This window comes from Clinocottus analis, unplaced genomic scaffold, assembly GCF_023055335.1.
Source record: "Clinocottus analis isolate CAN_PGR_092001 unplaced genomic scaffold, fCliAna1.0.p SCAF_9, whole genome shotgun sequence".
Lineage (NCBI taxonomy): Eukaryota > Metazoa > Chordata > Actinopteri > Perciformes > Cottidae > Clinocottus > Clinocottus analis.
The window spans coordinates 1,649,838-1,666,350 of NW_027176251.1; the positions used below are offsets into that span (position 1 = coordinate 1,649,838).

At 45.4% G+C, this 16,513-nt stretch overlaps 1 protein-coding gene across 1 annotated transcript; it reads right to left on the reverse strand.

Moving 5' to 3' along the window:
* Window positions 1-8,049: 8,049 nt before the first annotated feature.
* On the reverse strand, window positions 8,050-15,928 carry nes (nestin). The gene is given in 5 exon segments (XM_068568987.1): window positions 8,050-9,107; window positions 9,109-11,881; window positions 12,473-12,546; window positions 13,940-14,064; window positions 14,884-15,928. Coding segments are annotated over 5 exon segments (3,864 nt in total). The 5' UTR covers window positions 15,733-15,928; the 3' UTR covers window positions 8,050-9,064.
* Window positions 15,929-16,513: the final 585 nt, after the last annotated feature.

A 16,513-nucleotide genomic window follows, 5' to 3' on the forward strand; every position in this document is an offset into this window, starting at 1 on the left:
TATATATATATATATATATATATATATATATATATATATATATATATATATATATATATATATATATATATATATATATATATATATATATATATATATATAAATAAATAAATAAATAAATAAATAAATAAATAAATAAATAAATAAATAATATATATAAAATTATATAATTATTTCCCCCTGAAAGCCCTCTGATCCTCTCGCTCGTTAAAAGCTTTGGAGGCAGAGTTTGGTCTCGTTAAGCCGAAAGGTTTCCGAGTCTTCATCTGTTAATGACCGCCTCCCAAAGCCTCCTCTTCATCACTCGCTCTTCATCTCACAGTACTTCACTCCGTCCAGACAGCGGGGCGTCTGTCGGCTCTGAAATGACCCTCCTCCCCCTCCGTAGCTCATCACGCACTCCCATCACCCGCTCCGCTTTTCATCTCCGGGGGTTTTATATATTCGTTCTCTCTCTCCGTCTGTCACACACACACTCACACACACACTCCCCCTCACACACACACACATCTTTCTCTTTCTGACATGTCTGAGTGTCGCTGCTCTTCTGAGTGAACATAAATCCCCGAGTGTGAAACTCTTTGACTGTTAAGATGTTGCACTCTGAGCGAAGAACAAAAAGAAAACGACAGACATTTGGCTACAAAAAAAAAACACACAAACAAACACACAACGTGGCGTCTTTTGCGATGGGGCTCGCGGGCGTTTAGTTGGTCGGTGGTGAAGCCCCGCCTCCTTCCTGAGAGCGCCACCAGGGGGCGCTGTAACACACAATCATCCCAAAACAAAGACAATCGTTCCCCTCTGCAGACAGCTGCTCCTGTATGACGATGTTTAGAAGTCTCGCTCACTTTCCAGTGTTAAGTTGTGCTGGTGACTCTGTTTCTATTGTCTCTGAGAATTGATATTATTATTATTATTATTATTATTATTATTATTATGATGATCATCATCATGACACAGCTCTTACTGACTGCAGCTGTCATGGCGGTATAAACTTTATTTTCTGTGTAGTTTTAGGCTTCTTTGTTTTATTTGGAATTTTATTTTATTATATATAAAATATATATATTATAAATATTTTTTGTTTTTTTTCGGGGAATTTTCTTTTTTTTCTTTCTTTTCTTCGCGAAAAATAAATGGAAAAAAAGGGTGTTACTAATGTTGCACGGTTTTTAATGAACGAAACAACGCGAGAGAAGTGAAACTAGCACACGGGCTGCGGACGACCAGGCCCGACCGCGACGGAACCGCAACAGAACCGCAACAGAACCGCAACGGAACCGCTACAATGCTGCAACTTCTGAGTCCGATGTACAAAACCTCTCAGTCCACACATGCTACATGGGGGGAGGGAGGACACACACGTCTAACTTATTTCTGACCAGACACAACGATGTCAATGCATGGGCGACGAGTGAATCATGTTATAGGAAATAAAATGTAATATCGACACAAATATACATCACAGAAATAAATACGTTTAAGAAAAAAAAAAAAAAAAACTTTCAAAAAAGAAATTGAAGAAAAAAAAAGTTTTAAATAAATTATAGCTAATATATTGTGTTCGGCTAGTCTGCTTTTTTTTGTTTTGTTTTTTGTTGTAAAGATATTTTTTGTTGTTTTTTTGGAGAATGATATACAATTTGTGTATATTTTCATAAATAAAGTATGCACTGATATGTTATTACAAATTCTATACTGCTTTTACAAAAAAAAAGTGTTTGTTATTGTACCAAAGTATCCATTGGTCCCCTCTTACCCGCCTCCCCTTTTTGCGTATGTTTTACCGTATTTTATATATTAAATAGACAAGTTGACCTACACAAACGTTTGGCTGTCTTTTCTTGCATCGCCGCGTCGCCGCCACTAGATGGCGGTGTCGTATTTGGTGTCGTGTGCTGCAGGAAGCTGCTTCTGAAGACTTCATCTGCTTTTTAAAATGTGAATAAAGTCGTCTCGACTCTGCATTTTGATATATTTATAAAGTTCAGCTGAACACTCAATTTACATGTGTGTACTTCTGTGCTACTTCCAAAGATATGAGAAAGTTTTGTTTTATTAAATATTATCTTAAAAGTAACACTTCAACGAACGAGACATAAGGGGACGTTATTATTTTAGAGATACATTTAGTTGGATATTAATAGAAAACAATATATTTTTAGGTTTTCCTCTAAAATATCGTGAGATGTTCAGATGTGTAAATATCAGTCTATGTTACTGGTTAAGAGTAAATGAAGATATGACAAAGAAATTAAAAGGTTTCAGGTCCAACTATAAAAAAAAAGACTTTCAGGATGATTATTAGTTTGAAATGATGCAGCTGTAAAGTCCAACTCTAACAAACCATAACACAACATGTGAACAAAGTTAGAGAGGGTTTAGAACAGAGAACATTCAGGCGAGGACTCCAACATTTTGGTTTTTAAAGGTTAATTGGTGACCAGTTATTAACCTAAAACATGCACACACACAAAGATAACCAAGGGATTCACTTTTAACAGAGAGATTATGGATTAAGAACATTCAAAAGTGTATTCTTGAGCCGACACTCGCTCATTGAGCCTCTTTGAATGCAGATCAATAAGTAGAAGAATCCAAGATACGCTGATCTCCTTTTTCACAGAGGAGGTCAAAGGTCAGACACAGAAACAGCTAAAGGTCTAACGATCTATATTCTGTTCATAATAATCACATAATGAAGTTAATTTCCAACACATTGAGTGCATTAGGAGTGCGTTTCAGATGATCCACGCTCGGCACATCTTCAGGAGGTTTGAGTACATTTTGCCAAATAAACTAAAAATAAACCAAAAGAAAACAACCTGTCACGGGTAACGAAGCCGAGGAGGGGCGTGCATAATTACTTCATTTTCTGAGGATTATTGAAGTTGACGCTCCGTTTCTCCTGCCAAACACTTCCGGTTGTTATTCTGAGCTGTCACGCCGTGTTTACTCGTAATCACACGACTCTTTTGAGCGCTGACACCTCGAGCTGAGGCGGAGGCGTAATTGCTTGTTTTCTTGAGATAACAACAAGAGTTTTCTCTGGATTCATCTCAAGGAAACGAGCTTGTTAAAAGTCATGTAATACAAATACTTTTATGTTTTTACAACGTGCCGTATTCAAACACCCTCTGAGCCGTTGTCCTCTGCAGCGCTGGAGGGTCTCAGGATACACGCGAGTCTCTTTGAGTACATATACTTTATTAAGTATTGTATCTAAGTACTATTTGACTTTTTCCAGTTGTATTCTATTTAAGATTTACTCAAATAAAGTGTTTTTTACTCCCCTACACTAACAGTAGGGTGGGAATCACCAGAGGTCCCACGATACGATATTATCGTGATACTTAACTTCACAATACGATATATATCACGATACTTAAATCACAATATGATATTATCACGATACTTAAGTCACAATATGATATTATTGTGATACTTAGGTCACAATACGATATTATCACAACACGTCACAATACGATATGATATTACTGTGATACTTAAGTCATAATACGATATCACGATAACTGTCACAATACGATATTATCACGATACTTACTAAATAAATATTACGATGTGTTTTGTGTCCCGTTTCCTCTTTTTATTGATCTCCTCCTGAGGCTGGAACAGAGAGAAGATGGAACGTCTGTTGGGTGTTTAGCCAAAGAAGTGACACACCCACACAATTATTCTCCCAGCCGTCAGCTGGTCCGGTCAACTGGTTTGTCCCCAGCAGCCGTTGGGCTCACGTCTCAGACAGACACACACACTCCTGGCTCAACAGGCCGCTAATAATAACCACACACACACACACACTCAGTGAGACGTCCAGCTGGACAGGCCGAGCATTGTCCGTGCAACAGTCACCCTTTTTTACAGCCGCTCAGGGATCAAAGCAGCCATTTTGTTTCTGAGGCCAATGATGTCTTCATGCACTCGAAAAGTTAAAGGCCTTCACAGCGACCCGAAGACGGAGACGACCGTGACAACAGGGGAAGGTCGGCGACGGCCTCAGGCCTCGAGCAGTCTGGCCAGTGCTCGCCTTCATTGGTTGGGTTGATCAGGTTCAGCCATGAGTTGATAAGGGAACAAGGGGCTGAGGGAACAGGGGGCTTAGGGAACAAGGAGCTGAGGTAACAGGGGGCTTAGGGAACATGGGGCTTAGGGAACAAGGAGCTGAGGGAACAGGGCTGAGGGAACATGTGGCAGAGAAAACATGGGGCCTACGGAACATAGAGATAAGGAAACACAGGGAAGAGGGAACAAGGAGCTTAGGAAACAAGGGGCTGAGGGAACAAGGTGCTGATGGAACAACAACCAGTGAGTCACAGTCAACCCTCAACTTTTTGTAAATATAAATCCATTCGAGGGGGAGTAAGAGACAGAAAAACAGAGAAAAGGTAAACAATGTTGAACAGTAAAGGTAAGTATATATAGTATTGTTGCATAACCTCACTTTAGTAACACAAGATGGAAGATGGAAGAATGTTAACATGAACACCTGCTGCTTCTATTGTTTATCATATAAATAAAGACGGAAAACGACTGATTGATATAATCTTATTTTAAGATTTGTATCTTCTATGTTGTGCATCTGATCAGTGGTTGCCGAGGGACAGAGGAATGTGTGTGTGTGTGTGTGTGTGTGTGTGTGTGTGTGTGTGTGTGTGTGTGTGTGTGTGTGTGTGTTCGTGATCGGATGTGAGTCATCGTCTTCCTCTCGGGCGTGGCCTGTCTACCAGTGCACATCTAACTTCATTTCCACTCCCTGATTAGGTTACTGTGGGCATCTGCTGGCCGACACACCCACACAGGAAGTACCCTCCTCCTCCTCTTCCTCATCTTCCTCCTCCTCCTCCTCTGAACTGGTGTCAGTGACCGGTATAAATATTATATAAAGCATAAAGGGTATGTCTAATGCAGGAGGGATCATGTGGCCACGCCCACATCCTTGTGCTATCTACATAGAGCTCATTAACACTGCAGAGGAAGCATTAAGGTTATTTTAAGCAGCTGTGATAAAAAGGTTACATCATCACTCTGAATGTCTAGATTTGTTTCTATCATGGTTGAATGTTGGAGGCGCTTTGCGCACCATTCACCTATAGGGGGCGCAGTTCTCAATGTTCACCGGGTTCAAGTAGTTCAAAGAGTCATATGAACCCCAAAAATGAGTTTTATAAGAGAAGCGTCGGGGTTTTGCGAAGGATTTTCAGTCAAAGAAACGCAGTTAAAAAACGGAAAAAATATTTTTTTCTTTATGGCAAAACATTGTCTCACTTGAGCATGCTGGGTATTAAAATTAGCGTATGCCTTCGCATTTGCTGTATGACGCGATTTTAGGAACGTGGGCGGAACAGAAAAGACACAGGAAACGGATACGTGAGACAAAGAGGAAAAGACTTGTGATTCTTCAGGTACTAATAGGCGTCTGTCGTGATGTGTGTTGCTTTGTGACTCACACGAGCCCGTAGGGTTACGGCGATGTGTTTGTTCGTGCAATCCGACGTTGATTTAGTCAAACTTTTACGGCCGAGATAATTAAGGAAACGTTAAAACAAAAAGTTGTTGTTTTTGTCCGATAATAGGCCCGGTGTTGGGGGGGGGGGGCTCCGTCCAGAGACAGCGTCTCAAACCAAATGACGCCTTTATCTTCACACCAAACTGTCCAGATTTCTGGGAGCGAGCGTCTGCATGAGTCATGTTGCTGAGCAACAGCATTCAAACAGATGACCGTGAGCTCAGGCATCCGGGCCTCCGACGCGTCGCCGGTATTGTTCTCGTGGAGGATTATTATCCTCGCAGCTGTCGCCGGCCGATTGCACCGCGCGGTGCAACCTCGGCTCTATTTTAACACGGCCGGGTGACCGATGACTCGACTCCTGTGTGCGTGTGCTCGCAGCACGAGGTGCAGGCGCATCACCTGTCAGGCCGATGCCCCGACAAGGGAAAGGCCGAGCTTCTATACTCGTCTCTGAACCTCTGGTCTGTTTACTTTTCATGCAATATGAGTAACGTACTCTGGTTCCTGCAGATCTCCTCTTTTTAACTGTTAAGTCTCTGTTACCTGGACTCTGCCTACCTGTGTGTATATATACATATATATATATATATATATATATATATATATATATATATATATATATTAAAAAATATATATATATATGTATGTATATATATATATATATATATATATATATATATATATATATATATATATATATATATATATATATATATTGAAAAAAATAAAATCCCAATAGTGTTGTAAAAGTCATAGGAATTTGGCTAAAAGTCATGGAAATCCATAGATCAACTTGTGCATGAACCCTGTTCTGATTTTTTGGTGAGCTTTTTGTCTGCGTCCTCAGGTCATCTTTACCCCAAAACAAACTAAATACTGGTTATATTTACATGATATTCATGCTCCCCAGACGATGAATGCTCACGTCATTTGTTATCTCCTCACCTTCTATTTGTTGCATGTCAAGTCCAGTCTCACACCAACAACCCATACACAAGAAATATCTCCATCTTATGAGCACATTTATGCTCCCAGAGGACAAACTCCACAGATTCTCCCAAATATCAGAATACAAATAAATATACCGTCGTTCGGTTATTGCTTCATGATAACGCTGCAGACTCCTGCTCCTCAGACCGGCTCTGCACGGCCATCACTCACTCCAAAGACATCCGGAGTAAATCAATGGGGACGGGATGAGGGCTGGCAGATGGCTGCCGGAGCGTGCACACACACACACACACACACACACACACACACACACACACACACACACAAGGTTTTCCCTCCTAATGGACTTGTACAAACACACCTCCCCCCACAGTGACCCCGTGGTCGTCGGTTATGGACCTGCACACGCAGCGCTGAACGTTTGCAGCATTTTAAATGTACTTTATTACAATGAGAACGCAGAGAAACAAAGTGAAACCATAACCAGGTGGAACCATAACCTTAACCAGGTGTCGTGTGAGAGCATGAATGCTGTTCCTCTCTCCGAGCCGATGCATCCCATCAAACACAACAATGCTTCGTTAGCGTGTGTGGTGCAGCAGAAGCTCGTTAGTGGACAGCTAACGAGCTCGTTAGTGGACAGCTAACGAGCTCATTGCTTTGACCCTCAGTCACACGGTTCTGCTGCCAGAGGAACAGAGCGCTTCATGCGGACATTAAAGACACGCCCCGCCTCCGGGACGAGTCCATGGTGCCCGCTCGCCAACGCCAAACGTCTTCAATGTGTTCAAACATTCAGCTCCTGGAACATTTCATCTCAAGCAGCCAGTTGCTCGATGCTCAGGTTGTTCTGTTACTTAAAGAAAAACTCCTTCAATTAGCTTTGCCTGTGCTGGAAACATTTGTTTCATTGTATCAAGGAGGAGGGTATACAAGTAGAAAACATGTAACTTCCTATTGCCACTAGGTGGCGCTATAACTAGGATTCAAAATGATCACATGGATGTCTTCAGGGTCAGGAGGTCATGACATATGAGAAATATGGAGCAGATTGCATGTACAGGTGAGTTAAAACAACTTCCATTTTCATGATGACTTTTCCCTGTAAAGGTCTCAACATCATATGTATACGCAGGTATACCCCATTGTATATTTGAAATTGTATGTTTATTTGTATGATTATCTTTATGTACACATCTTTTCTTTATACGCATATCTAGAACATTTATAAAAGTTTGATCGCAAAAAAGTTGTTCTCTGTAAAAATCCCAAAATCCAACAGAGAAATTACAATGTCCTTTTTGTAGAGAGAACCAGCGTGACTTTAACTTCCTGGTTGGCTGATAAAGACCCGTCCTCCCTCCATCTTTCTATGAGCGATCAGTCTAAATGAGTTCAGCTCTCCAGAGGATGAACACATATTCTGTGGTCTGAATAAAACGCACATCAAACAGATATAGAGCTGTTGTTTATGCCGACTGTGTTCGGTGTCAGTGTCTGTGGTGCAAAGAAGACAACAGATCCAACAAAAAGACTCGGGAGCAAATCATGAATCTACTGTTTTATTATGGACTGTAAATGTACCGCAGCAAAAACTTTAGAGACGGAAACAAAACCCTTCTTTCTACAGGAGTAAAGCATGCACAAATGGGTCAACTATTGTCCAATAAAATGAGACGACTCACCGGCAGAAACACTCGCCGTCTGTTTAACACGCTATGAAAGCAGCAGCTCTACAAGGACCCCCACCCTCCTGGTCTCATTGATTTTCATTAGTCAGTAAAATCGGATTAGGCAGCAATCAATAAAGCTTTGACTTTCAAATGACACCCTTTGTTCTGTCTTCATGCTGTACCCTCGTGCAGATATAATCCTGCTTCACATGCACACTTTACCTGTTGAAAACTGTGAAATCAATTTTGGCTCTAGACATCTTTTTCCCTGTGTTTGAGTCGTTGTATAGGAACTCCAAGTTAATTCTAATACTTGTGTTTATTGTATTTATTTGTTCAGCAAAGTCTTGGGAAAAAAAATGTACATCTGCAAAAAAATCACTTTTAAAACATATTTTGATCGTAACTATGAACATCCAGCATGATATGAGCCAGATTCCCCAAAATGCCTCCTCTAGCCGTCAATAAGCCACTTTTTTGGACCTAAAGAATCTGAATCTGCAAAAGAAATCACAATAAAACAAAGTCTTGGCCTGTTAGGAAGAAGTTTCAGTAAAAAAAAACTGTGTTGTTCAGGTAAGAAATAAAAAAAATTGTGTATTTTATACCAAAAGATTGTCTGAATGGGGCATGCTGGGACTTAAAATGGGCGCTGGAGGATTTTCGCGCACGGTTTTCAAAAGGTGAAAGTGTTTGAACCATCAGGATAATGAAAAAACAATTGATGATCAAATATGTCAGATGAAGGAAACGAGTGTTCGGCATCGTGAGAGACAGAATTGGCACGTTGGTGGTTGAGCGTACCGAGGCACGACTTTGGCTTTCGTAAGTAAACAACAACGTTGTTTCCTCGACTGAAACTAATTAGGTCTGAAAATTGTTGAAGCTCAAACTTAGCGCTAACTTTTCACACCGCTTCCTCCCCAGAGGACCAGGATTCACCAGGAGTCAGAATCGTCAGAACCAACGAACTCCCCCTCGCCGACATTGTGACACACCGCCGCCTGCTGCTTCGCCTCCGGACGCTCCTGCTTTCTCTGAGCGTTTGGGGCTTTCGACGAGTCGATCTCCACCCTGGCGTTTACCACGTTAACCACGTTGTCCGAATTCCCCCAAAGCAAATTCTGATTGGTTGGATCCGCTGCTTCGTTGAAGGCCTTCGCGGGCTGATTGGCGGCACCGGTCTCCCAGATGTCATCCGTGAAGCCGGAGGTACAGAAACCGCGGAGGCTGTGGTTGTCTTTCCCGTTTGTGTTCACCAGGTCGGCCGAGTCCTTCGCCATGAAGATATCGTTTCCGTCAGGCGCACTGCCGGGAGAAATCTCCAGGGTCGCCTCTTTTCTCGTCACGACGACCTCATCGGCGCCTCCTTCGTCGTGCAGATAACCTTCAGCTGATTCAGGCACATTAGCGCACTTTTCATAATCTTCACTCCGATCTCCGAATTCAAAGTCCTCACTTGGGTTCTCTAGGACTTCCCACTCTGCGGTTTCTAGACCTTCTGGAAACTCTGTGCGTTCTGCAACATCCTCGACTAGATGTCCTCGAGATGCACTCGTTGCTTCCTCTTTCACCTCAACGGGGGCGACCACACCCTGCAGGCCTTCCTGATCCACTGAGACCTGCAGCACAGAGTTTGGATCCTTATTGAGTTCTTCCATACCGGGCCTGCTGATGATGTCATCGAGGCGAGAGGGCGATTCTGTGATATTGGCGTGTGTCAGCATGGACTTATTGTGCTCCTCCTCTTCCTCTCTTCTCTCTGGAGCATCTATCGCCTGCTGATCTTTATGCTGGACCGCCTCGTACGCCACCGATGAATCCCAGAAAGGCAGGTTCTCGTAAGGTCGATCTGTAATGGGAGTGGAAGATGAAAGTGGCTGGTCTACCCTTGCGTCGGGCTCCGCAACGCAAAGCATCTCGGCCTCTTCTCGCTCCGTCTTCTCCTGGACAGACTTGCCCTGCGTGTGCAGCGTCCCGCTCAGCTGCCGCTGTGCAAAGTGAGCGCTGTAGCTTTCCGTGGCTAGGTTCTCTAATTCCTGCTCCACGAGTCGGTCCGTCTCCAGCTCCTCATCGTTGAACATATTTGCGCGTGTCGTGGGTTTGGTAAGCTCTTCGGTTTCTCTGTCCGATTGTTCCTCGCTGACCTTTCTGATCGTCCCTTCTGCATTCCCCAGTGCAGCGTGTTCACTTCCAGTCTGACCACGACCAACAGCCCTGTTCTCAACGTGGGTATATCCCAGATCGTACTCCTCATCCAGCGCTTCCCCTTCGACTTCTTCGCACAGGTCTTCCATCGTTCCGAATTTCTTTGACTTGCATTCGCTCCACATTCCCGTCTCTCCGAACTTCTTTTCCTGTTCCCCCTCGCTGGAGTCGCTCTCGTCCACGTGCGACGCCTGGGTGTTGCCGTCGGCCTCGTCGCTCTTGTATCGGATCAGAGGCCGAGTGTCGGCGAGCGTGTTATCCTGAGCGTAGCTGTCGCCCTCCAGCTCGGTCCTCCAAGACACAGAGACATTTTGAGAATCCTCCTCGTCATCGTCTTCTTCGCTATCGGGGGAAAGTGTGTGCTCTTGGTCTAAAGCAACCCACCGTGCATCGTCATCTACGTGTGTGTCCGTCACTGAAGAAGCTTCGTTGTCTTCTGTGGCCAAATCAGACCCGTTTTCTCTCTTTTCATGCTTTTGTTCTCTCGCGGATATATCTTCCTCTGGTTCCGCGTGTTGTCCTTTTTCTTCGTCCTTTTTGATGCCTTCTTCTGTCTTCTGATCTACCTTCCTCTCTATTACACTATCCCACGTATCCATCTCTTCTCCATCAGGGTACAACTTATCCTCCGCGTCCGTCTCATTGGTTCCCACGACAGAACAGCTGATTTCTTGCCTCGTCTCGGCTGCATCTTCCTTCAAGATCTTTTCATCGGGGCTGATGTCTGTCCCTTTGTCAAACGGGCTCTCTTCCGGTTGACATTGAGATACTGGACGACTCGTCCTGAAATCAAAGTTTGGTTCAATACCCGCCTTTGTTTCAGAATCTGCCGTTTCCTCTTGCACACTCTCTACTTCTTTGCCGATAAACTCTTTCTCTGGCCAAGCATCAATTGGCGCATGCGGCTCTTGCATATCTTCTTTTTCCACAGATTCCTCAAAAGGGACATCCATGTCTGACTCATCTGAGAAACCACTGGGCTCCTCTGTCATTCTGACGGAGTAAGGCGTAAGGTGGGGGGTGGTAGACTGATGCTGACTCATTTCATCGCGGACGGGTGGCTCAGTGCTGACACGAGACTCCACCTGATAACCGACCACCGACTGGAGGACTGGTTGGTCCGGTGTCGGGTCCGCACCAGCATGGTTTCGGTCTTCTTGGCCTTCGTGGTCTCCTGATGTTGTTTCGGCCTCCTGCTCATTGGGAGGCAACAGAGGCTCAGCATGGGTGACTTTCTCATTGACCTCCTGGGGTCTGAAACTCTCCACGGCTCCATCCTGCAGTATTTTGGGGTACTGGGTTTCCCATGTTGCTGACGTTGTTGTGCGAGCGCTCGAGGAAATCTTCAGAGCGTCGCCGAGGATGACGGGCTTCCTGCTCCAGATTGGCGATGCCGTCACCGCTGCCGGTCGTCTTCCTGTGAAGCCACGGACAGATGAGAGGGAAGTGGACCTGTGGCCAGCGGACAGCTGGGTCTGGTGATGCGTTTTAACACCCCGAGGACTGAAAACTGCATCTGTGGAGGACAAGAGCAGAGCTCATGAATACATAATGAACTGAGCTACTGTAATAATAATGGCTTGCATTGATTGTCTTTAGAAATTAAACCAATTCCCAGATGCCGTATTCTAGATATTCGATGTGTCCACATGGCTTTGACTAGTATTTTAAATCATTGCTAACGCGCCTATCGTATTACCTTACCATTAACTATCGTTAAAATGCATGTTCTCAATGGAAGCAGGACACTAATGGGGAGATATTGATCGACATTTCCTTCCTCCATTGTCTCAGTTACCCGGAAAGTAGAGCCATGCGGCTCAATGACCTTTGGGGACTGTCTGTCTTTGGTGGCTTGCATTACAGGACCCAAAGTGCCTACCTCAGCCCACACACTCACACACACACACACACACACACACACACACTTCAACTAATGCGATTACAAACCGTATCAAACATGTTCCACTCTGAGGGGCTTTTAGTTCGACTGAAATGATGCTCTCACAAAGCAGAGTGGGGATAAAGGAGAGGATTTACGTGGCTTTTTGAGGCGCTGTACACTCTCGCATGGCGCAGGTGTATGAATACTCTTTACTTTCATTACCTGTGGTGGAGATGTTTCTTGGCTGATTGGACAAAGGGACGTCTCTCAGGAGGCCTTTGCTGTCCAGCAAAGCTCTGTAGGGGACGGACAACAAGAGGATCACTCGGTTACACTCTGAAGTTACACACACGAGACGTGGATACGCTGATGTTCAGTATGCGGACGAGCCAGAAGACGCGACGCTGCAGTCGGAGCGACGGGTGGGAGGATGAGCGAAGGGGAGCTGCAGTCTGTTCTTATGGTAATGAGGGAAAGGGCCGGCCATTGAGGGGCCATTGAGGAGCCATTGAGGAGCCAATGGCAGCGCACAAACCTTTGATTCCTCACACACACAATGACAGCCCATGCAGCACTAACACCACTGTCTCCATTCACACACGTGGACCACACCAGCCTCCATTCCAACGCATCACACCATTAGCTGCATGTCTAGCCGTTTCGTTTCGTTTTTTTGTCTGTAAATATAATTTTGAAACACATCTCAACATGACGACAGTCCCATGGGCAGGGAATGACATTGAAGTGTGTCCTCTAGTAGCCACCGCTCCACCCCCACTCTCTGCTGTTATTCTACACTCCCATAGCTCATAAATTGGGAGAGTGAGGGTCAATACTTTGAGGATGGGGGGGAGGAGAAAGGAGAGACGCCGCTATAGACCTCCATAATGGATGCGTTGCTCCGTCACAGACATCAGAGGCTGCTGATGCAACCGGCTGACCTTTAGTTCAGACGGCGGCGCTCTGGTCGTCCTGTTGCTCTCTGTTGTCCGTCAGAGGAGGAGCTCGTCTACGCTGTTAAACTTATCGTCTAATTCAGAGTCTCGTTACTAATCGAGCTGCAACTGAAGATTATTTTCATTGTCAAACACTCGGATAATTATTTTTCTTTCGCTGGTTAATTGTTCAATTTACAAAATGACATGAAATGTCAAATTTACTGCTTTTAAATTGCTTGCTTTGTTCAACCGACGGTCCAAACCCAGAATGATTTCACTATCATTTAGAGCAAATTTCCCTGGGGGATAATAAAGTATATCTTATATTATCTTAAATGGGTTGAAGAAAAGCGGCAAATCCTTCAGATTAGGAAGCTGAAAACAGCAACGGTTTTTGGTATACTGTATGATTTGGAGTCCTCATTGTTAGTTTAAATAGTACATTTTATCACTTTTTACTGTTTGCACACATATTTCACATGTTGGCTCATGAAAATTGGGTTTAAAGTCATGAAAATTTGGTGAAAAGTCATGAAAATTTGGTTTAAAGTCATGTGAATTTGGTTTAAAGTCAGGGAAATTTTGTTAAAAGTCATGGAAAAGCATCGGTCAGCATGCATATGAGCCCTGTACACAGGATAATCAGGTAGTGATGATGGTCTTTATACACGTCCTTGTATTTCAGATGTTGTGACATTCATATTTTCTGGCTGCAGTAATAAAAAAGCGCACTTTCTTGAGAGCAGCGTACCTGTAGGTCATCACCTCCAGGCCCAGAGACGTCTTCTGCTGCAGCAGGTTCTGGTTCTCCAGAGCGAGGCGGTCCGTCCGACGGCACAGCTCCTCCCGCTCCGCCTCCAGGCCGTCCAAGTGCTCCTGCAAAAAACAGGAAGTGGGCCAGGAAAAGGAAGCGGTTAACGAAGACAAAAGAGAAGAAGCGCATGAAGGCATTCTCACAGAATATATATTTAGGCCTTCAGAGGGACGTCTGGCTTCTCACTAAAGACTATCAGCCAGATAAGAGAGATCGGAATATATATATATATATATTTATATGTTAATATAAATAAAGATCTAGTGATGGATGCTTCACCCGTCATTTGTAATACACTCATGTTTAAACTCTGTTTTTTCCTCTGTGACAAATGTCGCGCCGAAGCTGATCATCATCTGGAAACTTCCCCCTGAGGTTTGTCACTTAGTTATTTTAGACTGCGTCTGTTTGTTTTTTAAAAAAAGCTGCAAACAAAGACATCAAACACAGCGAGAGGCCGCACGCTTCACGAGTAACAGCCACCGACGTTTTCACACAACAGACGTTCCTCGATTTACAACCTTTTTTTTGTTTTCACAGCTTGATAATTCAAATGGCAAGATTTTTGCTTTGAAAATATGTTTCATACATAACAATTTAATACTGATCGACTCACAGAAGGGTGACAAATATATATAAATATATATATGAAGTATATTGTAATGCTGAGATTATTTACACAACATTAATATCATGAATTTAAGGGCTCTTATTGAATATTTCTGATGAGCATTTGTCATTTTTTACAGTTTCTTCATCGCCTGAAAGAGAAGCTCAGTCAACAATGAAACACTTGTCAGTTGCATGCTTTGTGTAGTTAGAGAAGGAGCCTCTGCTCCATCAGCGGTTCAGCTTCAGGTGCTGACAGGAGGACCTCTCACCTGGAGGAGCTGGATCTCCTGGTCGTATTGGCCCCCCCGCTGGGCGACGGCCGTCTCCAGGTGCCGCCTGGCGTCCAGAGCCGACTCCATCTCCTGCTGCAGGGCCCGGAGCTTCAGCTGGCTGTCGCTCTTCTCCTGACCCGCTTGTGCCAAGCGGCCCCTGACTCGGTCCAGCGACTCCTCGAGCTCATCCAAGTGCCCCTGACGGGCCTCCGCGGCCTCCTGCCAGGCGCCGGCGGCCCTCTGGAAGCACTCCTGCCCCAGCTGTCGGAGGTCCGGCGTCCTGCAGCCGCGTCGAGCAGCCGCCACCTGTGCCGCCGCGGCTCCGGTCCGGGTCGCCGCGGCCTCCAGGCGGGCCACATCCTCGCGGTGGGTCCGAATCAGACGCCTCGCCTCGTTCTCCAGCTGCCCGACCCGCTCCCTCAGCCGGACCTGAGCCCGCCGCTCCTCCTCCAGCTCCTTCCTGCTCTGCTCCAGCTGCCCCTGGACCTCCACCCGGGCCCCGGCCTCGCCCCGCCACCGCCGTTCGAGTTCTCCGAGCTCCTCGGCCACCCGGCCGGCCTCCATCTCCGCGTGGACCCTGTCCCTCCAGGCCGAGTCCACCTCACGCCTGGCCCGCCGCAGCTCTTCCTCCAGGCCTTCCCGCCACCCCGAGGGCCCCCGGCCGCTGAGCCTCAGGCCTCGGATCTCTCCGGCGAGCAGCGCGTTCTCCTCCTCCAGGAGCTCGACCCGGCCCAGGTAGGCCTCCAGGCGCCGGTTCAGGTCCAGCATCTCCTTCTGCTCACCGAGGCGACCGCCGCCACCGCCACCGCCGCGGGGAAAGGACTCACGCAAACGCCGAAGCTCCATGTCAAGAAAACGAAGAGGAGCTGGTCGACCGGAGGCCTCGCGCAAAGGGACACTGGGCTGTGACTTGGCAGCCGGCTGAGGTAGAGTGTGTGTGTGTGTGTGTGTGTGTGTGTGTGTGTATGTGTGTGTGTGTGTGTGTGTGTGTGGGAGGAGTTCCCGTGAGGCTCTGGTGGTGCGACTGCCAGCAAGAGACTTCCCTTTCATACCGGACAGGAGGGGAGGAGAGAAGGAGGAGACTGCAGGCCAAATAGGGGAGGCGAGAGGAGATTAGGAAGGATGGAGAAGGAGAGAGGAAAGGGGCGGAGGATGGAGAGAGAGAAAGAGAGAGAGGCAGTGATGTAATCTCCAACATTAACTCCTTCACCACTGGCACTCTGAAGGGAAAAACCCAAAGAGAAAGAATAGTTGGAGGTTCAAGATGCTGAACAATCACAATCAAACCACAACAATCTCTCACTTCATCTCTACATGAATGAATCTAATAAATGTTAACTTCATGCAAATGCTACACGACTGAATCACCTTCACTTTAAACATGAATGATTATCGTTTGAAATACACGTTACACTACAGGAAATGCAACAAACAGCCAATATCCTTTGTTTGAGCGCAGAGGCTTTTGTTGCAGCACAAGAAGGGAAACGTGTCCTTATATAACTCTTAAAATAATAAATATACTTTAAAACACAATAAACAGTCTGTGGACCCGTTGCAGGAACCCAACATGTGGGAAACTAAAGTGTGAAAGTAAAGCTATAACATCTAGTTGAGAAAGAGACAC